Genomic DNA, 27,536 nt, shown 5'->3' with positions numbered 1-27,536 from the left:
GGATAAAGTATTCTCACTTGTGAAATTATCAAGACTGAGAGAGCACAGATTTAAGGTGATTGGTAAAAGAAGAAAATATGATATTAGGAAAAAACCTTTTCACGAGTGGCTGACTCTAGATTGCACTGACCAAGAGTGCAGTGGAGCTATGTTCAATTGAGGCATTCAAAAAAGGATTGCACCGCTATTTGAAAAGGAGCAATGTGCAAGGTTATGAAGCTAAGACAGGAGAATGACAATTAATGTGATGCTAACTTGGAGCACTGTGTAGGCATGTTGAGCCAATGATGAAATTTTGCACATTAACAATTCTGTGCTTCCTAATTGTTATGTTGGGAGGCTAAAGAAATAAATAAATGCTAGTCAACATTTAACCCATAATGATATGGAGCATCTTGCTCCCTTTTGGAAACTGTACTACTTACTTTTACATTCCAGTAAGTGTATTTAATATTGTGCTTTGCTAAAATAATCTATTATTAGACGTATGCAGGTAAAGAGGTATTAAATTAACTGATTAAAGCTTGTCTGTATATTTGTACTATATGCTGTTGAGTCAAATTAACTATATTTCTGCATATTTCCTCACTGTGCCCCTTCCTCAGCTAATCTGCTATTGAAACACTCATTCATGCTTTTGTTACTCGCATTCATGCCTACTCCAATTGATATGGACAGCAGGTCAGGCAGCGTCCAATGAGCAGGAGAATTGACATCTCGGGTATAAACCCTTTATCACAAACTCCTTTCGGGCTTATTCCCGAATTGTTGATTTTCCTGCTCCTCAAATGGTGCCTGACCTGCTATCTTTTCTAACATCATACTCTTGACTCTGTCCAGCATCTGCAGTCCTCACTTTCTCCTATTCCAAATGATGCAAGGTTGACATTTTAAAATTTCTACCATCCATAAGTTTGAGGTAGTTCTGAACTCTTTTGTCTATTTCCTAACTTGTACCGAGTCACATTTGCCTGTCACCCTTCACTGACTTACATTGGCTTCCAAATAAGTAGCTCCTTAATTTTAAAATTACAATGCTTTATTTCCAATCCAATCCTCCCTGTTTCAGGAAAATCCTCGTGCCCTGTCCCTGTACTGCTCCAAATCTGGCCTATTGAGCATCCCAGTTTTAATCGTACAACCATTGGAGGTTTTGCCTTCAATTGTTAGAATCCTAAACTTGATCATTTCTTAAAGCCTCATTAAACACACTATTATTTGTCTTCTTCACTGTTTCTTGAGATGTCTTGATGTCAAATTATGTTTGATAATGTGCTGAGGGGATGTCTTGATATGCTTAAGGCATTATATAAATACACATTATTGTTTTATTCTTTGGTGAGAAGCAATTAGATTAATACGGCCAAAGAAAGTAAATATAACACTGAACTTAATATGTGGAGGAATAGAAAAAGTCAGAGAGGTTTAAAGAGAAGTTTAGAGTAAGTTACACTTGGATTATGTTCAGAAGAACGTAAAACAGAATATTACTTAAATGGAGATAGATTACTTGGAAGGCCTATGATACAGCTGTTCATTCTGCTACTAAAGGGAACATAATAATATTTTGGTTAAAATTATAAATAACCTACAGGGGAAATTAGATTTTCTTTCATGACAAGAGTTATGGTGGTCTGGAATGCACTGCCATCAAAGAAATTGTTATAACAGTAAATTTAAAAATGAAATTAGATTATCCTTGAAAAGAGCAATTTTGGAGAAAGAGCAGTGAAATAGGATTAATTTTTAGGGCAAAGAGCTGTCACAGCCATGCTGAACTGAATAGCTGCCTTCTTCACTGCAAGTACTGTGATAGAGAATGTAGTAATTTGAAAAATGTTTGTACTCCTGAGTAAATTTTTCTGCTATCATATACTCAAAAAGGAATAGTTATAAGCTTTAGAAAAGGAATAGCATCCAACTCAAAATGCTTCAGAAAGTATCTTTGAAAACATATAAAAACCTGGTATGTTCAATGACCGGAATAACTTCAAACATTTTCCTCACTTTGTCTCCTTTCCACAAGGTGAAGAGCTGGTTCGACCAAGATCATGTGTTCCATCACCTGAGTAAGTCAGTACGATATTAAACATATTTATTACCTTTTCATAGATATTTTTAATCAACCTGTTCAGACATGTTCTGGAGGAGCTAGGAGTTGAACTTAAGCCTTCTGACACAGAGGTAGGGGCATTATCAGTGCACCACAGGTATTTCAGCTTTTTGTGCATTTGGAGAGGAACACAAGGAGGGTTGGCTAAAAAGCAGTCTTATGTTAGGAATAGGTATCAGTCCTGTTCCCTGATTGATAATTGTGACCAGTGATGAAGTCCTGTTACGATCATTACGACCATACCTGCTGTATGCTTGAAATTTGACAATATATAATTTATTCCTCACTTTGTTTGGCTCAATGATAAAACCAATAGTAACTTCAAATATTTAAGTTATTTTTACTAAACAGTTGTTCCTTCAGCTGTGTTAGTGATTTTGAATGTTACAATTTAGTTAATTATTAATTTCATTAATTCTGATATTTATCACTTGCGTCAGCCAAACATTGGTGTCACCCTTATTATCCTTTCCAGCTTAAAAATGTGAATTTGAAACAGTGTTTTTCTCTCTCCACATGTGCTGCCAGACCTACTGAGTGTTTATTTAATATCTCCAGCATCTGCAGTATTTTGTTTTTCTTAAAATTATGCCAGACAGGAAAATAATGTTTTTATGTCACAATTTATTAAAATATTTAGTATATTGAAGGATTTTTTACGTGGTGTCTTCTGATATATAAGCTGCCCCTGGAAGAAAAGAGCAGAGATAGGCATTCCTGGGAAAGAAAGGTGGCATTGAATAAAATACAGATACAAAAGCAAGACATGGTGAGAAATAAGAAGAAAAACTGAAAATGCTGTAAATATTCAGCACTTCTGACAGCATCTGTGGAGAAAAATCGCATTGTGAATTTTACAAGAGGACACATCATAGCACCCTCCCCTTAACCAAAATGTCTATGCTGGTGACTGCCATAATTAGGTCACAGTGGATCTTCCACCCTTTAAGAATATTATGCTGAGTACGAGAGAATTGCTGGCCAATCAGATTAACTGGCAATTCTGCAATCCCAGCAGCACTAGGATTGAGTAGTAGCAATTGCTGGGTTGATTTGCAGTACTTGTGGAAGAAGAATCATGGATTCCAGGTTAATATCTGCTTGGCAGACCCAGCAAATTAGGAGTCTGTTTAATTAATAATGGGCTAAGTGCATTGGAAAGGAGGTAGGAAAATGGGGTTGAGGCCGAGATGAGATCCACTATGATCATGTTAAATGACAGAACAGCCTTTAGGGACTGACTTGCTAATGACTACTTGTAGTTCTTCTTCAGCCAGGTCCATGAATAAAGTGGAATACTCTGTCTGGGATGGTGTTAAACATTAAGTCTGGTTGGATGCAGCAAGTAGTCAATAACTAATCATACGCCTAATGTGAGCCTTGAATGTTACAGAGAATCTAAGAGGCTAGAAGACATTGGGGACCCCTTACACTGAATTTTTCTAGTAGTTATAATCTAGCCTAAGATTTCATCTTATTGCTATTACAGCAATTCTTAACTTTCCAAAGTTCTAGGCATTTGAAAACAAAGAGAAGAGCTACTGGAAACACAGATCGCAATAGCCATTGAACTAGTTTCGGCAATTTATCTGGTGTCAATTGCATCCTATTGTTAATGTGTTTTCTAAAAATAAGTATTTTTTTCTTAGAAAGAGTTATAAACTAACACAGGTGAATGCAGGTAAGAGGAGAACAATCACTTAACGTCATGAGTGGCTGTCCCATGTCCAATGGACAAAAGGATTCAGACAATTGACACAACATAAGTTAATTGTACCTAGTAATAATAGTGCTTGGGGTAAAGGAGAATTCTCAAAGACTAATTTTTATCAGGCAGACCTTGTAGGCAGATTAAAGCTGAATAGCAGGAGATGTTTGATAATGCTTTTACATTTATCTTTAAAAGTGGTTCAGCTTCATTGCAGATAGATAGCAATATGCATGGCTAAAACTGTTAAGCTTCCTGCAAGACGTGAATCTCCCTCAGCCAAAGGTAAAATATCAGAAATAGCAACAGCTTGAAGCCTTAAAGGTTTTTCAGTAAACCCAAGGAGGAGTAAATTACCTAACATGCCCATCCCATAAAATGTCTGACAGATCAAGGTTAGGTAGTTGGAGGTTTTCAAAGATCCACCTACTAGATTTTACATACACATTCTATGAACCTGCCAACAGGGGAGCAAAATTATAGCTCCATGCTGCATTCTGCAAACATTTTCAAGAAATGCTATCAATTATACAAGTGTGCCTGATTAATTTAGGAACCGAAGTTTTTATATAGGCATTAAAACAGAAATATCAAGATTAATTAACTGGAGAAAGTAATTGCTAATTATTGCAATTGTGCATTAACTTAAAGCTTTTGCTTTTGTTTAACTCATTTAGCGCCAGAAGGGTCAATAATGACCTGTTTTCACTGGATCCGTTGTTTGGACCTCCACTTGATTCCTCGTCTTCATCCACATCAACAACTTCATCAGGTGAATATTAATTTAGTTTCTGATATTGCTCAATAGTGTAAATATTTTAAATACAGTAGTACTGTTTATGCCACTTTCAAGTCAGGTATGTTTTTTTTGTATACATTATAATTTCCTCACTGTTATTGCTATCAGTATATAATATTAACAAATTGATGCGATGAATGCATTAACCATGCTAATGTTTCATTTCTTTGCATGAGTTGGATGCCATTAAGAAAAAGGGATAATATTGTTTCGATACTAAGTTGTGTTTTCCTAAAAGTTTTTTTTTCATTATTATTACTTTTTGTTTGTATTTGACTGTAATGGTGAGAGAATTTGCTATTTTTTTAATGAAATGTGGAAGAGACAATGTCATTGTTAATTCTTCTCACATTTACTAAATGCCAGTAGCAAATCTGATTTTGTACAACAAAGTCACCTCATTTAAATACTCAATTTTAAAGTCTTCTCTATTTAAGATGCTCAAAATATATTGTTAAAAAATCATTCTATAAAGATTGCATTTTCTCATCCAAAATATTAGTTATCTAAAAGATGAATGTCAGTGCTATTAAGATCCAGCCTTTTCAAACTTGAGCTCATTTGTTTAAACTGAGTTAAACCATTAACAATTAAGCCATTGTTAAAACAATGGGAAAAGTAACCATTGTAGAATCATATCAATAAAAGCAAACTGCTACAGAAGCTGGATCCAAAATAAAATCAGAAGAGCTGGAGAAGCTCAGAAATCTGGCAGCATCTGTGGAGGGAAAAACAGAATTAATGTTTTGAGTCCAATATGACTTCTTTGGATCTGAAGAGGTCTGGAAAATGATGGTTTTTATGCTGTTAGCAAAGAAGGATTGGAGACAGAGGAATAATTCAAGATTTGTATCTGATCATTGGTATAATGGTGCATTTGCGGATCAACGTAGAATTCTCATTTAGTGAAACCACTCATTAAATGCTCTACTGCAATGAGTTAGGAATTGAGTTATCATTGAACTTTTCCAATCTCTAACCTTCTCTTGCAGCTTCTGTATTTGTATGGCGAGTCCAGTTTAGTTTTTGGTAACCCTTCAGGATGTTGCGAGTAGGAGATTCAATCATGCTAATACCATTGAATGTCAAGGGAAAGTAGTTTGAATGTATCAAATTGGAAATTGTCATTGTCTTGTGTTCGAGGGGCATGAATGTTACTAAGTATTTTGACTATGATTTTTCTGTTACTTTTTTTCCACTGCTGTCACCTATTTTGGAGACCAAAATATTTTTTGGTTATTAATTTGCCTTGGAAAGTAATTTATACAATTAGAAAGCGTCTTTAATTTAACATATTTGTGTGTCTTTACAATGTGTTGGGTAGAATGTCTGAGAGATTGTTAACATATGTTTAAATTTAAATTATTCTCATTACTGCATGAGCATAAGGTTTTTTTTTATATTACTGCTCCACTGTTTAATACATTCACAGTTGAGGTTGAGGTTGAGGTTCAACTGCACCTTCCTTCCTGTTCCACATGTCTGTTAATTCTCTGAAACAAAAGATGTGTCTATTCCAGCCTTGTATATTTCCAGAAATGAACCATCCACAGGCACCTTAGGTAGAGACTTCCACTGATTTATAATCCCAGTAGATTCACTATTTAAGTGAAATAATTTCTCCTCATCTTAGTCCTAAAATTTTGGCCCTTTAGCCTGAGGTTGTCACTCCACATTTTAGATTTGTTGACCAGTGAAAACAATTTCTCATCATCTATCTTAACAGCCCTCTCAAAAATGTTGTATTTCTTAATAGGAGTGCCTCTCATTCTTGTAAGCAACAGAGAAATAGACCTGACTGACTCGATCTTTAGAGATCAAAACTGTGCACAATACTCCAGATGTGGTCTCACTAAAATCCTGTATAATTTAGACTTTATTAATTTACCTTTCTAGTTGTTGTTGTACCTGCATGATGACTTGCTACATTTCTTAAACACCCATGTCTCTTTGAAAGTAAATGGTTACAAGTTTTGGATCTTTTAAAACAATTCTGTTTTTTATTCTTATGACCAAAGTGAATAACTTCACACTTCCCTATATTATTGTTACCTACTCACTTAACCTGTCTACACCTCTTTGTAGCCTCTGTGTCCTTCCTACAGTTATCTTTCCACATAGTATTGTATCGTCAGCAAACTTGAGATTCATTACTTTCTGTCTTTTCATCCAAGCCATTGATGAAAATTGTCAATATCTGTTTGCATTACTCCATTACTCCAACAACCCCGGGGGGGGCGGGGGGCGGGGGGGGGGGCTGGGGGTTGGTATTCCAAGATATTGACCCTCGACAGTTCATGAATGGTGATATACTTCCAAGTCTGGATTGTGAGTGACTAGGAAGGGATCTTGCAGGTGGTGGTGCCTTGTCCTGCTGGATAGAAATGAACTTGGATTTAGAAGGTGCTCTCTAAGAATTTTTGGCAATTTTCAATAGTGCATCTTGCAGGTAGTACACATTACTGCTACTGAGTGTCAGTGTTGGAGGCAATGGATGTGATGCTAATTAAGTGGGCTGCTTTGCCCTGTATGGTTCAAGCTTCATGAGTGCTGCTGGTGCTGCACTCCTGACTTGTGCCCAGAAGATGGTGGCCAGGCTTTGGGAGTCAGGAGATGAATACTCTTCAAGTATTCCTAGCCTCTGATCTGCTCTCGTAGCCATTATATTGATATAATGAGTCCAGTTGAGGTTCTGGTCCATGCCAGGATGTACCATGGATGAATAAACAATAGTTACAAGCAGAAGCTTAAGTTATTGATATCAGAGACTGCAAAAAAGATTTTAATTTTGACTTTTAGTTAGGAAGAATTTTGATAACTGTGAGTAGAAGAAACATTTACCTTTGGGAAGACAGGACTGGAGTTTATCCATTTCAAATAAACATCTTTTATGAAGAGAATGTAGAAAAACATTATACATCAGTTTACAAACACAAAAAGTCACATCACAGGGCATGATTAAGACTGAAACTTTACATCTCTTAATGAGTAATTAAATAAATGTTTTGAAAAACAGGAAAAAATAATGGTGGTTGAATTAGTTTTGGATTACCCCAACTAATGAACATAGTGGAGTGAACTTCTGCCTCTTGTGCTGTAAATGTTTTGGTTTTATATATGAAGGGTAAATGTTTGAATGTGGCACAGCTCAGTCAATGTTTTGTTTTACCTATGTGTTAAGAGCAAGGCAGTTCTAAATGTAAATAATGCAACTTGACTTGAATGGTAAAAGCTTAAAACTTGCTTTCATACTAGATTTTAAAATTAACCATGCTGGTGGTATATTTTATCAATTACTTTTGCTTTCATCTTCCTTCTTGTTTTTCTGAACCTTTGTTCTAGCTTTTCCTTTCCTTCCAGTCAGTAACACTTCTGAAGTATACACAATGCTTGCTTCAGGTAAATAAGACGATAGTGTATTGGAAAATCGAATGGTTGAACATGTGTTTTTCTGTTGCATTATCCAGCAAAGTGGTTTTATGAAAAGAAATTGGAAACCAGGTGTTTTTTTTAAAAAATAAGGCATCAAAACTACAATAAGCCTCGCTAGCTTTATACCTTCAAATATTTCTGAATAGCTTATTAAGGTGTTTTCAATAAAAAGCACCTGAGTAATCCCAAATTAAGTTTTCCAAATAAACCATAAATTGAAATTACTTACAAGCTACTGCACCTGCTCTTAAAGATCATGTAAATTGCTGTGATTCCACCTTGCTGATTGGCATGCATTATGTGCATACTGTGTGCTAATTGTACCATTTGTTTAAAAAAGTTGGCCTATTTCTATTTTTTAGACATTTAAACAAAGTCTGTCTAGATTCCCATATACACAGTTTGTAAATGTGATGTTTCATGAATTCCAGGGCTGTGCATTATAGTTAATTGAAATAGGCATGATATTTTGTCAGACATCCTTGACAAAATATTTGACACTTCACATCTCTGCATTCTTGCAGCTAGATTGATAATTGAAGAACACACAGTTGTTTCCAGTTAATGATGTGTCAGATTTATGACATTCATGTTAATATAATTCATTCGCTCTTATTAGATTGTCAGATGCTTTGAATGAAACAGAATTACAGTAGACCTTAGTTATAAATCAATTAATTGCCATAGAACTTTGCACCATATTAAAATTTAGAAACATTGCAAGGTAGAAGTGAGCTATTCAGCCCCTTGTGTCAGTGCCAGCAATAAGAAAAACTGTCAGGCTCATTATACATTGCATTTCTTGATCTGTGACCCTGTAGTATAAAAAAAATCAGGTGCTTACCCTTCTACTTTTCAAATGCTGTACGTGTCTTTGTCACACCATCCCTCACCCACCTGTTGTGAAAGATTTCTCCAATTTCTTTTCTGATCCTTCTGCCAAATTGTTTAAATCTGTTCTCCTTGATTAAATCTATTCTCCTTGGTTATTGTCATTTTAGCTAAAAGAAATAGCAATTCCTGCCCACTTTCATGAGGCCTCACAATTTTTATACACCACAGTTAAACCTCTCTTTCTCTTCCATTTCACAAAACTAACTTCAGCTTATCTGATCATTGCTTAAAACTTAAAGTTTCCCAGTCCAAACTACATCCGCAAAAATCTCTTTTGTACTCTAGTGGAATATTATTTGACTTGTAACACAATAACCAGAATGTCGGTAGTATTTTAGCTGTGGTCCCTAATTAGTGTTTTAAACAGTTCTAGTATAACCTTCATACTACTATTTTCTATGCCGTTGCTAATTATGTACCCCCTTCATTCTTTCATCTATGAAAAATGATGGAAGAAACTGTTTCAGGGAGTGTCTCCATATGCTGTACTTTTGCTCATGGCTGAAGAGGCCACTCCTTGAGAGGCAAGTCCCACCACAAGTTTTGCACAAGGCTACCAAGTGTTGTTGACTTCTCCATGTTGATGTCTCTCAGCTGAGAAGGGTTAATATTTTTCTTTGTTGTCAGCTAGTGGCCATTGAGGACAATAATCACTCTTTTCAAGTCCTATGATCGTCTGGATCCAGACTACCTCGCCATACAGAAAACCTTTTGGTCTTTCATTTTATGTATATCCACTTGCCAGTGAAGCCAGTTTGATGAGTGCTAATAAGCTAGAGAACTCTGCTTTTGAGAAGACTGTGGAAATTGAGACTTCAACCTGCCAGAATATATATGTAATTTGCAATATACAGTGTAGAAAAATATTATTGGAATTCTTTTCTTGATAGCTGTAAGTCATTATAAGTTTCAAGACCATACAGCAAAATGCTAAGAACACTGGAAGTAAGTGAAGACTGCAGATGCTGAAGACCAGAGTCAAGAGTGTGGCGCTGGAAAAGCACAGCAGGTTAGGCTTCCTGATGAAGGGCTTATGTCCGAAACGGCGATTCTCCTATTCCTGGGATGCTGCCTGACCTACTGTATTTTTCCAACACCACACTCTTTGCTCAGAACACTGGCCTTATAAGCCATTTGCAGGATCCACAGAGTCAACTTGATGTTGTTCAGAGTATGTTTTGTGAGTCATCCAAGGATGGTTGCTAATTTCTCTATACTTGCATATTTGACTGCATCAAGATTGTATATAACCACAGATTCAAGCTAACAGAATTTTCAGCCACTTTCAGCAGTGTGTTTTATATTGTGATTGGACTGGAGCTACTACACTTGGTCCCATGAGCAATGTTTTCTTGTTGCTTATTGTTAGGGAAAGCAAGAAATGCATGAGACTGAAGAGCTTTGATGAACAGCCAGTCTTCTTAAAATGTTGTAAAACCCTGCTCTGCGAATGGTGTTGAATGCCTTGATGAGATGTACTGAAGTAAAGAGGTATACACTGTTCTTTGCACTTTTTCTGTCGTGTCATTTGGAGAAGATCATGATCACGATACATCTGCCAGCATGGAAACCACACTGTGCTTCCAGATAGTCAGTCTGAAAGTAGATGGTGGTTTTTACAACCCAAACGAAGGATTTCGGTGTGATACTTAGGAGTGAGATGCCTGTAGTATTCTGTAATATTTACTTTTGTATAGTGTGATGATTTTGGCATTGTGCATCTCCAGCAGAGAAGGAGAAGGTCACAAACATATAGTTGTAGATAGGACCAGCTTGACCAGCTGAATGATATTCCATTCCTGCTGCCTTTCTGTTTGTTAAGCAGTCTTTGGTGTTCTCCAACTCAAGTGATGAGGATGCTGCATGTAACTCAACCATGGCTGGAAATTGCATGAGAATGTCAAGTGCAAATTTGGAGGTTTCTGTCTAAAAGAACTACACTTCATCGTGCTGTTCAGCCCAATGGCACCTCTGTTTATTTCTGATGGAGTAATTCATCATCTGCCAACTTCACACGGATAACTTTGATTATAATGGAACAAAATACCCCCTTGAACTCTGCAAATGCAGCTCATAGATTTCCATTCTTACAGGCAGATTGGATTTCTTAGTGTAAGTTGACCTAGTATTTAATTTTGCAGTGTTTCTCTACCTTTTGCACAGCTGTCTTGACTGCCCACCCCTCCAACCGTAACAAGGACAGAACGCCCCTGGTGCTCACCTTCCACCCAACAAACCTTCGCATAAACCAAATCAACCGCCGACATTTCCGCCACCTCCAAAAAGACCCCACCACCAGGGATATATTTCCCTCCCCACCCCTTTCCACCTTCCGCAAAAACCGTTCCCTCCGTGACTACCTGGTCAGATCCACGCCCCCCTACAACCCACCTTCCCATCCTGGCACTTGCTCCTGCCACCGCAGGAACTGTAAAACCTGTGCCCACACTTCCTCCCTCACCTCTATCCAAGGCCCTAAAGGAGCCTTCCACATCCATCAAAGTTTCACCTGCACATCCACTAAAATCATTTATTGTATCCGTTGCTCCCGATGCGGTCTCCTCTACATTGGGGAGACTGGGCGCCTCTTAGCAGGGCTAAGACTGGGCCCTAAAGGGAACATCTCCGGGACACCTGTACCAATCAACCACACCGCCCCATGGCCCAACACTTCAACTCCCCCTCCCACTCTACCGAGGACATGGAGGTCCTGGGCCTCCTTCACCGCCGCTCCTTCACCACCAGACGCTTGGAGGAAGAATGCCTCATCTTCCGCCTCGGAACACTTCAACCCCAGGGCATCAATGTGGACTTCAACAGTTTCCTCATTTCCCCTTCCCCCACTTCACCCTAGCTCCAAACTTCCAGCTCAGCGCTGTCCCCATGACTTGTCCGACCTGCCTAGCTCTATTCCACCTATCCACTCCACCCTCTCCTTGACCTATCACCTTCATTCCCTCCCCCACTCACCCATTGTACTCTATGCTACTTTCTCCCCACCCCCACCCTCCTCTAGCTTATCTCTCCACGCTTCAGGCTCACTGCCTTTATTCCCGATGAAGGGCTTTCGCCCAAAACGTCGATTTCGCTGCACTTTGGATGCTGCCTGAACTGCTGTGCTCTTCCAGCACCACTGATCCAGAATGTGGTTTCCAGCATCTGCAGTCATTGTTTTTATCTGCTTTCAGGTCATACAGTGTTTTTGCTTCTGGGTGTATGCTGTGCATTAACACATACTATGATTTCAGCTAAAGTAGGTCTCAAACCAATTCTTGTTGTTGATTCCACACTTACCAAATGATGCTTCTGCTGCTTCGCAGATGATTAAATCTCAAAAGTCATGAAGTTCATCGATTCTAGCATTGGTGCTTCCTGATAAGTCTTCATTGGATAGTAATCATTCTACTGGAAGTGTGAAGACTTAGTATTTAATATCATTACTTGTGCAAGGGATGCCACAATGTTTAGAACCCTGAAATGTTCAGGGTACACTCTCTACTGCTGACAAAAGAGTGATTGGTGTCACAGACTGTGCTGTGGTAGGTGCAGGTGTAGAGAATACTAAGTAAATCGTACCATCTCAAGATGACTAGATCTGGTTGGGGCTAATATCTTGACCTTAGATGATACTATAAATCCTTGTAATGATGCAGCTCCTGAAATAAAGTGTTAGTATTCATTCACGTTTCAAAGCTGAAGAAAGCACTGGTTGCTGATTATCTTGCCAACCCTGTCATGGCCTAGACAGGTTGACCATGAATCACTGCCTGCTACAGTATTTGCATTGAAATCACCCATGTGAATAGATTTGTGCTATTTCAAAACTTGTTCAGCAAGTCAACTAGGGAGTTGTAGAAATGCCTCTTTTATTTATACATCTGAAGACACACAGCAAGATAATGATATATGTCTGGTTTATGTAGTAATTTCATTTTTTTTAACTTTCATTGTTAAATCTTTGCCTTCATGCTTTCATTAACTCACATCTTGGTCTTCTACAGCTCCTAGCTAATTCCTGTTGTGCTCATTCTCCATGTGCAATCTGATAAACTGGTCAAATCACTGCATAGTCAACTATGGACAGTGGTATTTTTGATGTAACCATGAGTTTATTCTTACTGCACAGATAGTTTGAATGTGTATGTGTGTATTGTATTTTTAAAGCTAAATCTTTGTTTATGATACAAATTATTTCAAATGATTATATCCATTAGTATAGACAAAGGAGCTATAGTTTAAACTTTGTCGGTCTTAATTTAGAAACAAACCTTTAACCTCAGGGATAAAACAACTTTGAATTTCTTCACAGACCCATTTACAGTTTTAGGAGGGGTTGGTTCTGAAATTTGATGAACTGTCATCATTGAAGTGAGGCACTCTTCATTTAAATTAAATCCACTGTGCAACATTTTGGAAAGAAAGTAAAACTAAAAACTCATTGATGCAATTACGAAATTATTACTGAAGCATTTTGGAAGAGTACTCAATCAGACAATACTTTTGAATTCTCTTTTTATTTAGTTTCCATATTCACTACAATGTCTATTTTCATACCAGGTAGAACATACTTGATCATACATTCATGTGAATAGTTGGAAAGCCAAAAACCGTATGGTAGTACTTCATCTTCAGCAATAGTCAGGTTCTTCATTTGACACTAATTAACTTATCTGACACTTTAATTGATTTGAACAAACCAAGTTCAAATTGATGTATTGGTGTAATATTGGAATATTAGTTTTATAGAGACTTGCTGAGGACAGCCCTGGTTTTCATATTTATTTAATGTGATGACTTTCATTCTATTAATGCAGTAGGTTACACCATTTATTTCATGATTTGCTATGATTAGTATTTTCAATCTTTACAGGAATGTATTTTTTTGTGAGATTATTCTGCTACCTAACTGGCAAAGGTGTGAAATAATAGATTCATACCATAATATTTATTTAATTTGGGCAATTGACATTAATAAGTTGATCTCTAAGCATGTGGCCAACTTAATAATGTGCTATGACTAACTTTGATTTTACTTAATTTGTGTAAGTTTTTAAAAGTACTGCTCAAGACTCCCATAAATTATTTAGTCCTGCACTTTGCTTGATACACCCTGTAACCTAGCTTTAGATTGCTTTGTCACAAAGATTGTGGAAGTACTTTATGACAAACATGTAAATAGTTAAGTTAATATTGCACACCTTTTTAATGCATTTATTTCCCAAGCTTTCAATTTTTCCTTTTCCTTTAGCTGAATTAACATGGCATGAAGGGAGCTCAACTTTCTCAAGTCCTATTTCACCATGGGGTGTAGAATATGAGGCCTCAGTGAAGCATCAGCCAAGCTGTGAGTCTAATTCTAGTCCTGGCTCAGGTTTTAGTGTAGCAGCAAGTTTAGAAACCTTAAATGGTCTTTCTGATATTCCTACTTCACGAACCAAGTGGATTTCATTTACTGATGAACTAAATCCAAGAAAACCTTTAAACTCAGAGTTGAAACAAACAGCACAAACTAGAACTTCACCAAACTCCAATCCTCCTGTGGCCTCTTTTCAGTTGTCGTCTTCCAGCAGCACTTTTGATGACCAAAGTGACCTTCAGGGTGATTTTACAGGCGACAAGAAAATATGCGTGGAAGAGAATAAAACTGGATCTGAAGGATTCCGTTTTCCTGCAGCTCAGCCAGTGGATGTTAGTTTAACAGCTATGGTTACTCACTTAAATGATGGTATGGCAAGATTTACAATACTGCTTAATATTCTGACTGTGCACATATCTTTCATTAACAGCATGTCCTGTACTTTTAAGCGTAATAGGTCAAATCAATTTCTCTTTAAGTAGCAAGACATTTCTCTAGATGGCCAAATTGTACAACTGTGGACTAGCCGCGTAAACATGTGATTACACTGACTTTGCCAACCTTCGTTAGTTAAATATGTAAATTTCCTAACTTTTGAAATTGAGCTACTAAAGGCATTGTTTCATTAGTGATAACAAAGTTGATGTGATTTTCAAAATGTCTACCATATTCAATCCTTGATGTAATTTGAGATCAGATATAAGTCAGATAATGGGCATATATGTGTCTTGTAGTGACATCGAATTTATGTTAGTAATAGGTGCATTAAAAAGACGAAATTTGAACAATCATATTATGTTTGAGTACCATTAAATTAAGTGGAAGAGGTTTAAACGTAAGACGTACAGGCAATATGTTAAACTAGCATGTCACTTTTGCGATTAAAATGTTAATTTTCTGAGAAGAAGATGGGATCCACATTATTCAAAATTCACGTAAGGATCATCAGCAAAATGCACATTGGTCTGATTGATTACCCCTTTTGAAGAAATATTCTGATATCCAACTGGCATTACCTTTAAGAATTTAATTCAAGCCAGGTTGACTGTTGAAAGTAGATCTTTGAAGCTAGTACTGCAGAACATACTTTTTCAAGATTTAAAATTTCAAGTTATGGAGAATTTAGATTGTCCAAGTATTTTGTGTCTGACATAAAAGGCTTGATTAGTATCTGTGTTTCCTTTGTGAATTTTACAAAGGCATAAATGCTACAGCAGAGAGATACTTAGAGTTGGCATTAGTTCTGCATGTTTCAAATGAAGAAAATACCATCTAATTAAGTGCTGATTAGAAGCTAGGAATAGTTGTCACGTCTTGCTGCAGTCCCTGCACAAAATCACTTTGAGAAGTTTCAATATATTCAGATCTAAGTATAGATTCAACTATATATTCATTTTAGTTTGCAGAAAGAAAACAGACATTTTTGTCTTGTGCTCATCAAGACAGCATTGCAAGAATACTCAATTTCAAAGGAAACAATAACTTGTAGTTCATGAGAAGAAAGAGCTGATTGCCAGGGGCATTGCCATGAAGAATGAACCATGAACAATAAACTGCTAGGCTTTTGTTTAACCAAACAAGCCCACTCTGATTGATGAAAGCATTGTCATGGTTGTCTTCAGCTTTTATTTAATTGAAAAAATGTAATAGATAAACATGTGTTCACACTCAGTAAATATCCCTTTATGTTTGATGTGGGACAAAGCATACCAGAATTGAAGCCTGTGCGAGAATGAACTCTTCACGAAACCAGATGGATTACCTGGCATCGACCTAGGCACTGAAAAAGACAACTGCAGGATCAGCCCTGTTGACTTGACTATCCTTCCTGATGTCTGAGGGCTGGCACCAAAATTGGGAGAGTATTTCACAGACTAGTCAATCAACAGCCTGACATTATTTGGAAGGTATGATTCTGTAAATATGACTTAGCACCATCCCATTCCTGGATATGTCCTGTCCCACCAACAGGACACAACCAGCGTAGGTGGGTGGGACACTGGTATACAGATTGGGACTTCAGGCTCCATCAAGTGTCTAGCTTCAGGTTAAACATGAGCAAGGAAACCACCTGCTGTTACCAAGTACTGCCATCCCACTGCTGATGAATCAGTACTTCTCCATGTTGAATAATACTTGGAGGAAGCACTGGGATGGCAAGAGCACAGATATAATCTGGGTGGGGGATTTCTATGTCCACCACAAAGAATTGATCGACAGGAACACTAGTGATGAAGCTGGTTGGGCCCTAAAGAACATAGCTGCTAGACTGGGTCTGCAGCAGTGGTGAAGGAACCAAGAAGAGGGAAAACCATACTTGACGTCATCCGTACTAATCTGCTGGCGGATGCATCTGACTATGACAGTTTTGGTAAGAGTGACCACTGTATCTTGGGGAGATGAAGTCCCATTTCCAACATCAAGAATACTCTTCATCGTTTTGTGCGATACTATCACTGCGCTACATGGGTCAGACTTTGAACAGATCTAGCAACTTCCAGACTAGACCATCCATGGAGGTCCTGTGTGCTGTCAACAGCAGCAGAATTGTATTCCTGCACAATCAGCAATGTCATGTCCTGACCTATCCCCATTCAACCATTACCATCAAGCTAGGGGATCTACTCTGGTTGAGTGGAGCATGCAGGAGGACATGCCAGGAGCAAGACCAGGCATATTGAAAAATGAGGTGTCAACCTGGTGAAGCCATCAAACAGGACTACTTGCATGATAAACAGCATAAGCAACAAGTGAAAGCAAAGCTAAGCAGTCCCACAATCAATGGATCAGATCTAAGATCTGCAGTCTTGCCATATCCAATTGTGAATGGTGGTGGACATTTAAATGACTTATTGGAGGAGTAGCCACAACAAATATCCTCCTCCTCAATGATGGAAGAGCCCAACGCATCAGTACAAAAGATAAAGCCGAAGCTTTCACAGCAGTCTTCAACCAGAAATGTTAAGTGGATGATTCATCTCGGTGTTCTCCAGTGGTCCCCACATTCACAGATACCAATCATCAGCCAATTCAATTCACTCCATGTGATATCAAGAAACAGTTAGAGGTACTGGATACTACGAGGGCTATTGCCCCTGACAACATTCCAACAATAGTGCTGAAGACTTGTGCTTCAGAACTTGCTGTTCCCCTAGCCGATCAGTTCCAGTACAGTTACAGCACTGGCATCTACTTGATAAGTTGGCTGATTGCCCAGGTATGATCACAAAAAGCAGGAAAACTCCAATCCAGCCAATTACCACCTCATCAGCCAAGCAATGGAAGATATCATCAACAATGTTATCAAGCAACACCTGCTCAGCAGTAACCTTCTCAGTGACACCTATTTTGGGTTCTTCCAGGATCACTCAGCTGCTGACCTCATTGCAGCCTTGGTTCAAACGTGGACAAAAGTGCTGAATTCCAGAGGTGAGGTGAGAGTGACAGCCCTTGACATCAAGGTTGCATTTAACCAAATGGGACAAGAAGCCCAAGCAAATCTGGAATGAATGGAAATCAAGGGACAAACTCTCCACTGGTTGGAGTCATATCTGACACATAGGAAGGTGGTTGTAGTTGTTGAAAGTCAGTCATCTCAGCTCCAGTACATCTCTGCAGGAGTTCCTCAGACTAGTGTCCTTGGCCCAATCACATTCAGCTCGTTCATCAATGGCCTTCCCTCCATTGTAACATCAAAAGTAGAAGTGTTCGCTGATTGCTGTACAGTGTTCAGCACCATGCATGACGACTCAGATACTGAAGCAGTCCATGTTCAAATGCAACAAGATTTGGACAATATCCAGGCTTGGGCTAACAAGTGGCATGTGACATTCATGCCACACAAATGTCAGGCAATGACCACCTCCAGTAAGAGACAATCTAAATACCACACTTTGACATGGAAAAGTGCTACCATCACTAAATCTCGCATTATCAACACAGTGGCTACAAGAGCAGTTAGAAACGTGGAATACTGTGGCAAGTAACTCACCTCCTGACTCTTCAAAACCTGTCCACCATCTACAAGGCACAGGTTAAGAGCGTGATGGAATATACTGTGGATGTATGCAACTGCATCAACAACCAAGAAGCCAGACACCATCAAGCATGACCCAAGATGACGGCAGAGTAGGGGAGCTGAGCCTGGGGCTCATCCACTCCCATTTGCTTTCTTTCTCTCTTGTTTCGTCTCTTTACCTCCATTCTTTTTATTCTTTGTTTTCTTTTTTCTTCATTTTCTTTAAAGCCTGGAGACTGGAGGGCAAAGAAGGAAGCCTCCAAACGATCAAGGAGTAGGGCATGGGCTGACTCGCCTGGCCCGGACTCAGGCTGGTCTAAGCCTCCAGTACCGCAGCTAGGCCTGAACGTCTGAAGGAGCAGAAACATTTCAAAGGGGCGGATCAGCAGCAGGAGGAGCATTCGGCGGGGGAACAGGAGGGTCCTCCTGCCCCAGTGATGTGGTGGTTTCCAGCAGCCTGGCATGACATTCTTGTCCCAGAATGGCGGTCTCATTCCAGCTGTGACTTCAGGGTATTCCATCATTCCTTAAAAGGCTTTTTCTGAGCCCAGGAGCTGTTAATTGAACTGTGATGAACTTTGTCTTCATTTTACTTTTTAAAAATTATGTAAGACTTCTGTCATTAATATAGGTGCTTTGGTGCGGCAACTTATAAAACTTTACACTGAATTTTGCATGTAAAATGGCACGTGACAATAAATATCTATTTTATTCTAATCCACTGTGTTCCATCCAGGACAAAGCAGCACATTTACAAGTATCCATTCCTTCTATCACTGACATTTGGTAGTAGCAGTGTGTACTATCTACAAAATGCATGGCAGAGATTCATCAACAATCCTAAAGACAGCACCTTCCAAACCCACAACATTTCCATCCAGAAGGACAAGGACAGCACATATTGCCATTCCTACACTGTTAAGGGCATTGTTGGTCTATCTTCAGCACATGGACTGCAGTGTTCAAGAAGCTAGCTCATCCTCACATTATTGAGGACAACTAGGGAGGGACAATAAACATTGTCCAGCTAGTGATGCCCACATACTACAAGTGAATTGGAAAAAGAACACTTTCAGAGAAGTCCAAAACTAGAGGTCATATGTTTAAGTTGAGAAGACAAAGATTTAAAAAGGATCTGAGGGGGCAAGTTTTCCTTACAGGGGATGGTGCTTTTATAGACTGAGCTGCCAAAGGAAGCGGTGGAGGTGGTTACAATTACAACATGTAAATGACATCTGGATGGGTATGTGATATGGAAGGGTTTTCAGTATTATGGGCCAAATGTAGATAAAAGGGACTAGATCAGATTAGGATGTCTAGTAGGCATTAATGAGTTGGACTGTCAGGTCCATTTCCAGGCTCAATGACTCTGTAACAACTTCTGTACCAATCAGAATCCACTACCTCGTAATCCGTATCCTCATCTTGTGGCGTATAACTTTTCTCTCTCTTTAAAAATTACTTACATGTGACTCTGCCTTGATGAGTGCAAGACAAAAAGCTTCGACAGCATTTCTCTTCTTCATAAATATTAGAGTTCTGATTACCAAGTTAATACCAAGCACCTACTTGTTGAAAGGAGGGTTGTCAATATTACACTCTTTATACTATTTAATGGCTGGTTCATCAATACAGTGCAATTAGGAGAAGCAATCACTAATATTATAGAGTTTGATCATTTAATTTTCTGGTGAATATTATTTAATTTTTTTAAAAGTCAGTTTTAGACTTTTTTTTTTCCTTGGCCTTTACTGCTTTGAAACCAGTAATTTTGCTACATATAGCGCAGGAATAATACAGTATTCACTTTTTTTCATCTTTCCACAGTGGTTAGACTAAGGTTTAGAACTCTGGATTTGAGCTCACCTAGTCTTCGAACTACTTTGGACTGCATGGGCCCTAAACCAGAGGCAGTATATAAAAAAATCTATTTATTAAGTTAACATACAGTCTTGCTTGAGTTTGTTTCCATTTTTTCTGGACAAATGAACAAACCTTTACTTTGTTTAAAGCTGACATTGACTTCCATTATGTGATGCTAGATTTTGATTCTTTGATTAAGAAATACCAACAAAGCAAGCTAAATTAAGATCCTTTTAACATTGAGTAATGATGGAGAGTCTACTGGAAGTTCTTTCCCATCACCTATTATAATCTCAGTATCTAGCATCAAAGAAAGTGGCTTCTCTGTTGCTAATATTCATGACAAAATCCTTGTTTAGGATTCAAGTTTTTCAGAAAAGTTCTAACTGCTCCTTCCTTGTATAATAGCATGCCCATTCGATATACACTTGTTAAGAGAGACTTTAGAGGATATAGACTGATATCATTGTTGAATCAACTCCCCATTCCTCATGGAAACAATCTCTTACAATCCGTATTTTTGTTGGGCCTCCCTTATATCTGCTTTTCATGTTCTCAACCAAATTCAAACCTACAATTATGAATTATTAGCAGGCACAGGTGTACCATGTGCTGCAGTCTTCCATATGCTTCCTTGAGTGTGCGAGCGACAGGCACTTAATAAACCATCAGTAGACCTGCCGCTTGAACTGACCAATCAAAGCAGTCCTGACAGACGGAAACAAAATAATATTACTGTAGGTGATTGGAGGAATTGTTTTGTTTAAATATGTTGTGTGTTGCAGAATAAGATACAAGTTCCTATGATATTTTGAAACTTCACTCTGTTAGCCTTTTGAATTATATAGTCTCTAGTCAATAGCAACTAACTATGAGTTATGCAGACTAGCTTTGAATTTCAGCAACATGTGGTATGAGAGTTCTCATTACAAGAACTTTTTAATTTAAAAAAAATTAAAAATCAAACTGGTTTTTCTCTCAATATTGTGTTTTACTTCTTTCAATCTCCCTTTTTAGTCTCACCCCCAGCAAGACCTACCACCCCACTTAATACAAGTATGATTGTGCCACCACCTCGTCCCACTTCCAGACCAAAGCTTTCGGCGGGAAAACTGGGTGGAATTAATGAAATAGTAAGATGCTTTTCTCAACGCTTGAAATTAATTTTTGCATAAATTGTTTTTATTAATGGAAAATATTTTAAGAATATTTACATCTGGATTAATTAAGAAAAAGCTTGCAAGTTAATGTTAAAGTTTACTTTGTGTTAATTCTTGAGTATGAACACAGAAACCAGAGTATGTTGTCTGTTCTGTTCTGTTTTTAAGATATTTGTTACAAGTACAAATAATTTCAAATAAATGGCTCCATATATTTTTACATCTTCCTTGTTTCACCTGCAGTAATAGATAGACAGGTGTAGAACTGGTAAAACGGAGCACAAAGATATGGTCTCAGATTATTTTTCTGCAAAATTGAGATTAGGGACTAAATAGATGTTATAATAACATAATTCTAGAATGGTAACAGGTCAGGAGGCCCAGGTTCAAGTCCTACTTGCTCCAGATGTGCATCTTAACATCACTAAATAGGTTGATTAAAAAATCTAGAATGGTGACAGCTGCACATATTTGAAAGTCTGGTATTAAATTGCAGTTTTGACCCAGTTAGCTGTTAGCATAATTTGATCTTACGTAGAGACGCTAAAGCAGACATCTGCTAGGACACAAGCAATCTTTGTAGAACTGCATGCAGCCACTTCCATTAAATATCTGGAGTGGTCTGGATAATGCAGGGTAATGGGGACCAAAGGAGAAGGCGGATATGTTGTGAATACAGCAGTGAAGGTCTTGCTGGAGGAGGTCCAGACGATGTTGGACATTCTGTACCTGCAGAGAGGTTATGCGCTCTTGTTGTTGACTAAGGGAAACAGCTGCTTTTTCTCCAAGATGCACATGCCCTTCATAATCCTATACACCTCAATTAGACTCCCTGCCAGCCTTCTCTGTTCTAAAGAAAACCTGAATTCATACAGCCTCTCTATATAGCTAAGCTGTTCCATCCCAGGCAAATCCTGGTTAATACCCTCCACATCCTCTCCAGTGTAATCACACCCTTGCTCGAGTACAGTAACCAGAAATGCATGCTTGACTCCAGCTGTTACTGAACCAAAGTTTTGTGTGGCTCCATCATAACCGCTCTGTTTTCATAAACTATTACATGACAGATGAAGGCAAGTGTCCAGTATGCTGCCTTAACTGACCCATTAATCTGCCCTGCTCCCTTCCAGGATCTGTAGACTAGCACCCAAGATCCCTGTATTCCTCTGAGCTTTCCTAGTGTCTTGCCATTCATTGACCACTCCGTTTGTCTTGTTACTTCTTCCAAAATGCATCACCTCACTCCTATCAAGGTTAAATTATATCTGACCAATCCATCTATATCCTCTTGTAATCTAAAATCGCCTTTGGCTAATTGACAGCTGGCCAGAAGTTGACAGTCTTTGTGTCATCCACAAACATACATATCATTCCCCTCAAATATTCTTCTACACTGTTTGTCATTTAGTTCCTTGTTAAACTTCTTGGTGGCCATGACAGTGCAGATATAGATGGGATGTTTTTCCCAGTCTGCAACTCTAGAAAACCAAGGGACATAATCTGAGGAGAGGGGACAGCTATTTAAACCTTAGATCAAGAGTAATTACTTCATTCAAAGTGCGTGAATCTTCGTAATTATCTACCACAGAGGGCTGTGGAAGCTAAGGTTCAAGACAAGTCAGTAGGTTATTGGAAACAAATGACATTAAGAGATACAGTGGGAAATTGACATTGAAGAAATGTTCAGCTATGATCTGGAATGGCAGGCAAGTTAAGTGGGTTGAATGGCCTACTCCTGCTCCTATATTCCACTGGGCCTCAATCAGACAAATAGTGATTGAGCTTAAGAGAGGAATATTAGAAGAAGTGCATAGTAGCTTGATCAGAGAGAGTTTGTTTTGAAAGATGTCTTAAAGAAGGAATGAGAGTAAGAGCTTTGTGGTGGAGATGAAATTCAGCATAGGACCTGGATGGCCGAAGGATTTGAGGAATGCAGAGCAGGCTAGAGTTGGAGGAATGCAGTTCGTTGTGGAGCTAGAAGAAGTAACAGGTAGGGAAAGGTGTAGTTCGGGAGAATGTTGAACATGAGGATGAGAGTTTCGAAATTGAGGCAATGACGAACTGTTGCAGGTGATGTCCTCTGGATGAAACATTAAACTACATGTGTGCTCCATGAATATTCTAAGATCAATATTCCCATGTTCTGTTCAAAGAAGGACAGAGTTCAGTTGGTTAATATTGTTTCAATCAACAGCAAAAAATGTAGTTTGTTGTCTTGGGATATGATATCTGCAATATTTAGCTGCAGCAAGAGGAGCCACTCACTTCAATGTGGTTCAGTTGTGTGAAAAAATTTGTAAAGTTTCTGAGAGATGTGATAAGGTGTTAAATTAATGTAAATTTTGGCTTTGGGGAATTCCCCTCATGATTGTGAAAATAACTAATACAATACAAAGTATGTTATATAAATATTGACTAATATTATCCCCATTCATTTTGATTAACATGCATTCAGGATCATCTGTTCTACAAAGTCCAGGTGCATTATCCACTTTAATTTGTTTTTGGGTTGTGGCAGTTGGATTTTGGTGTACTGTGATTTTGAGAGTTTGCATGCAGGATTACGGAGATAAGAAATTTCTTAAATATATAGCAGCTGTGAAGAAGGCCACCAGGGAGATTGAACTGCACCATTGCCCTAGGAATGTTATTTTAATTTGATTTGTTAAATCTTCTTAATGTTTTGGTTTTTTGAGGGATTTTTGTGCATTGATAGTGTTTATGCTGGGCCAGAAAAACTAGGTTCAAGTCCTACCTGCTCTGGAGGTGTGTTATAACATGTCTGAACAGGTTGATTTTAAAAAAATCTGTTAGTGGTGTCCCTTTCCAATTGGCACATAGTTCCAAAACAAGACAGAGAATGCTGCAGAAACTCAGCAAATCTGACAGCATCTGTGGAGAAAGAAACAGAGTTAAAGTTTTGAGTTCAACATGACTTTTCTTCAGCACTCGGTTCCTCATGATTGACAATTTAAAATCAATGAATGACGATGTGAAATAGGGAGAGACCTTTCGGCTCCTTGAGCCTGCTCATCATTCAATATAATCATAGTTGATTTGATATTTCTCATTTACACTTCCCTGCCCTTCCATGTAACCTTTGATTCTCCTTCTGATCAAGAATCTATCCATCTCAGCCTTAAATGTCTACAAGGATCCCACAGCTTTCTGCGACAAGGAACTGTCAAAACTGTCAGCCCTCTGAATGAAGAAATTCTTCCTCCCCATAATCTTAAATTGGTGCTCCTTAATACTGAGACTGTTCTCTCTGCCATGAAGGGAAATCATCCTCTTAGCATTTACTCTGTCAAGCCTGAAGAATCCTGTACGTTCCAATGAGATCACCTCTCATTCTTCTAAATTCTAAAGGGTGGAGAATCACTGTTCAGTCTTTGCAGACAAAATGATCCATCTGTACTGAGGATCATCCTAGTGAACCTTCTCTGAACTGCTTCCAATGAAATATCTTTCCTTAAATAAGTGGACTGAAACTGCTCACTGTACTCTAGATATAGTTTTACCAGCACTTTGTACAGTTGCAGTAAGACATCTCTACTTTTATCCGCCAACCCCCTTGAAATGAGGGCCAACATTCCATTGGCCTTCCTAATTATCTGCTGCACCTATGTGCTAGCTTTCTGTGTTTTGCGTACAAGTACCCCCCACATCTCTTTGTGTTGCAGTTCTCTGCAGCTTTTCTCCTTTAAATTATATTCTGTTCTATTGTTCTCCCTTCCAAATAAACAACTTCACATTTTTCTGCATTAGGCTCCATTTGCCAACTTTTTGGCCCAATTCTTTACCCAATCAATATCTCTTTGTAAACTGTTTATGTCCCTCTTGCAGGTTGTATTCTGATTTATTTTTGTGTTGTCTGCAGATTTGGCTGCAATACATTCACTTCCTTGCTCCAAGTCATTAATATATATTGTAAACAGCTGTGATCCTAGCACTGACTCTATAGAACCCCATTGACTACAGGTCGCCTTTCCCCCATCCACTGTTTGGTTTGTTCCAGAGGTGTTTGTTTATTTATATATATATATATAAAACATTCTGAAACTGTTGGTTGGATGGAGGGTGCATGTTTATAATGTGTCTCTCTAACTATCACTTGCATGCGTTTCAATGTGATAATATTCCACAAGGTAATTTCTTTTTAATCTCTAAATACATTCTTAATCATAGTTTAACTTAAGAGCCACATAAACATCTGTAGAATCCATTCCTGCCAATATTTCAAAACTTTGATCTTGTTTAATTTCTTGAATCTGTGCAAAATGATCTTTGTCAGTGTTCCCTATTTACTTTGTCCAAGTTACCCATTACCTTGAGTGTGAAGTGATGAGCCATTCTAATATGGACTTACCAATTACTTATTTTATTACTTTTGTCAAAATTACATGCCCTCAAGAATGATATGAATTCTTGTTGTCAAAACCTCTGCTTGTTTCCTTTTCTGCACTGAGCCACACTCATCCATCACAGTGTCTTGATTGAATTGCATTAGTTTCTTCTCCTACAGTGCTTCAAGTTTGAAATTTCATACTCCTATTTAAATTGCTTCACAATCTTCTCTCTCTACTTCTGTAACTCCACACTGTCAACAGCATCTCTGTCCTGAATTCTATTGCTATGAGATCTTGACATCTTGAAATGGTAGATGTAGGTACAGTTACAACATTTAAATGACATTGAGGAAGGTACATGAATCGGAAAGATTTAGAGGGATATAGACCAAATGCAGTGAAGTGGGACTAAGTTACTTTGAGAAATTTGGTCAGCATGGATGAGGTGGTTCCAAGATTTAATGACTGTGTGTGAGAACCTAGCTACTTAACATGTAACCAGGTTGGGGATAGTTGGTTGAGAAAGTAGTTGATCAGAGAGACTGAGGGTTTGTGGTCAATTAGAACTGGACAGAGAGTTTGAACATTTTGCTCCCATTGATCAATCAGAGGAGGAATCTTCAAGGCCTTGTGGAAGGATTACTGATCCTGAGGGGGAAGTCATGTTTGTTGTGGAAGTGCCTGATCACAGATGAATCCCAAGCAGGCAACTGAATTCTGGAGATAGGCAAAAAGGCACTTACCTGCTAATTCCACCAAGTACTTGTCTCAAACAAACTAACAGATTCCTCATTGTTTTAAAGACGATTTAAACCTGCAAGACCATAAATCTCATGAACTCATTAAAATATTTAAAATTGCTCCATGGCCCTGTTAAAATTCAATCCATTATAGTTTTTTAAACTTGAGTCAACAAAATATAGAGTAATAGAGATGTACAGAACGGAAACAGACCCTTCGGTCTGTTTGCGACCAGATATCCTAACCTAATCTAGACCAATTTGCCAGCATTTGGCCCATATCCCTCTAAACTGTTTCTCTTCTTATACTCATCCAGATCCTTTTCCACTTCCTCTGGCATACACACAACACCCTCTACGTGAAAAAGTTGCCCCTTAGGTCCCTTTTACATTTTTCCCCTCTCACCCTAAACCTATGCTCTCTAGTTCTGGACTCCCCCACCCCAGGAAAAAGACCTTGTCTATTTACCCTTTTGATATCCTCTTGATTTTATAAATCTCTATAAAATCACCCCTCAGCCTCCGACGCTCCAGGATAAACAGCCCCAGTTTCTCCCTATAGCTGAAATCCTCAAACCCTGGCAACATCCTTGTAAATCTTTTCTGAACTCTTTCAAGTTTCACAACATCTTTCCGATTGGAGGAAGACCAGAATTGCACACAATATTCCAAAAGTGGCCTATCCAAAGTCCTGCACAGCTGCGGCATGACCTCGTAACTTCTATACTCAATGCTCTGACCAATAAAGGAAGCATATCAGATGCCTTCTTCATTATCCTGTCTACCTGTGACTCCACTTTCAAGGAAATATGAACCTGCACTCCAAGGCCTCTTTGTTCAACAGCACTCCCCAGGACCTTACCATTAAGTCTATAAGTTCTGCTCTGATTAGCCTATCCAAATTGCAGCACCTCACATTTATCTAAATTAAACTCCACCTGCCACTCTTCAGCCCATTGGCCCATCTGATCAAGTACTCGGAGGTAACCTTCTTTGCTGTCCACTACACCTCCAATTTTGGTGTCATCTGCAAACTTACTAACTATACCTACTATGTTCACATCCAAATCATAAATATAAATACCAAAAAATAATGGACTCAGC

General features: G+C 38.4%; 1 protein-coding gene across 1 annotated transcript in view; it reads left to right on the top strand.

The window, feature by feature from the left end:
* Positions 1 to 27,536, top strand: part of fcho2 (FCH and mu domain containing endocytic adaptor 2) — a 202,094-nt gene that overhangs the window by 117,470 nt on the left and 57,088 nt on the right. Inside the window, exons 16-18 of the mRNA XM_060836174.1 lie at positions 2,027 to 2,069; positions 4,499 to 4,593; positions 21,201 to 21,316. Of these exons, the coding sequence (XP_060692157.1) occupies positions 2,027 to 2,069; positions 4,499 to 4,593; positions 21,201 to 21,316 (254 nt within the window). The remainder of the gene's footprint in view (positions 1 to 2,026; positions 2,070 to 4,498; positions 4,594 to 21,200; positions 21,317 to 27,536) is intronic.

Source organism: Hemiscyllium ocellatum, chromosome 2 (assembly GCF_020745735.1).
Source record: "Hemiscyllium ocellatum isolate sHemOce1 chromosome 2, sHemOce1.pat.X.cur, whole genome shotgun sequence".
NCBI classification, from domain to species: domain Eukaryota; kingdom Metazoa; phylum Chordata; class Chondrichthyes; order Orectolobiformes; family Hemiscylliidae; genus Hemiscyllium; species Hemiscyllium ocellatum.
The sequence above is the reverse complement of the archived record's forward strand: the minus strand, read 5'-3'. Positions and strand labels throughout refer to the sequence as shown.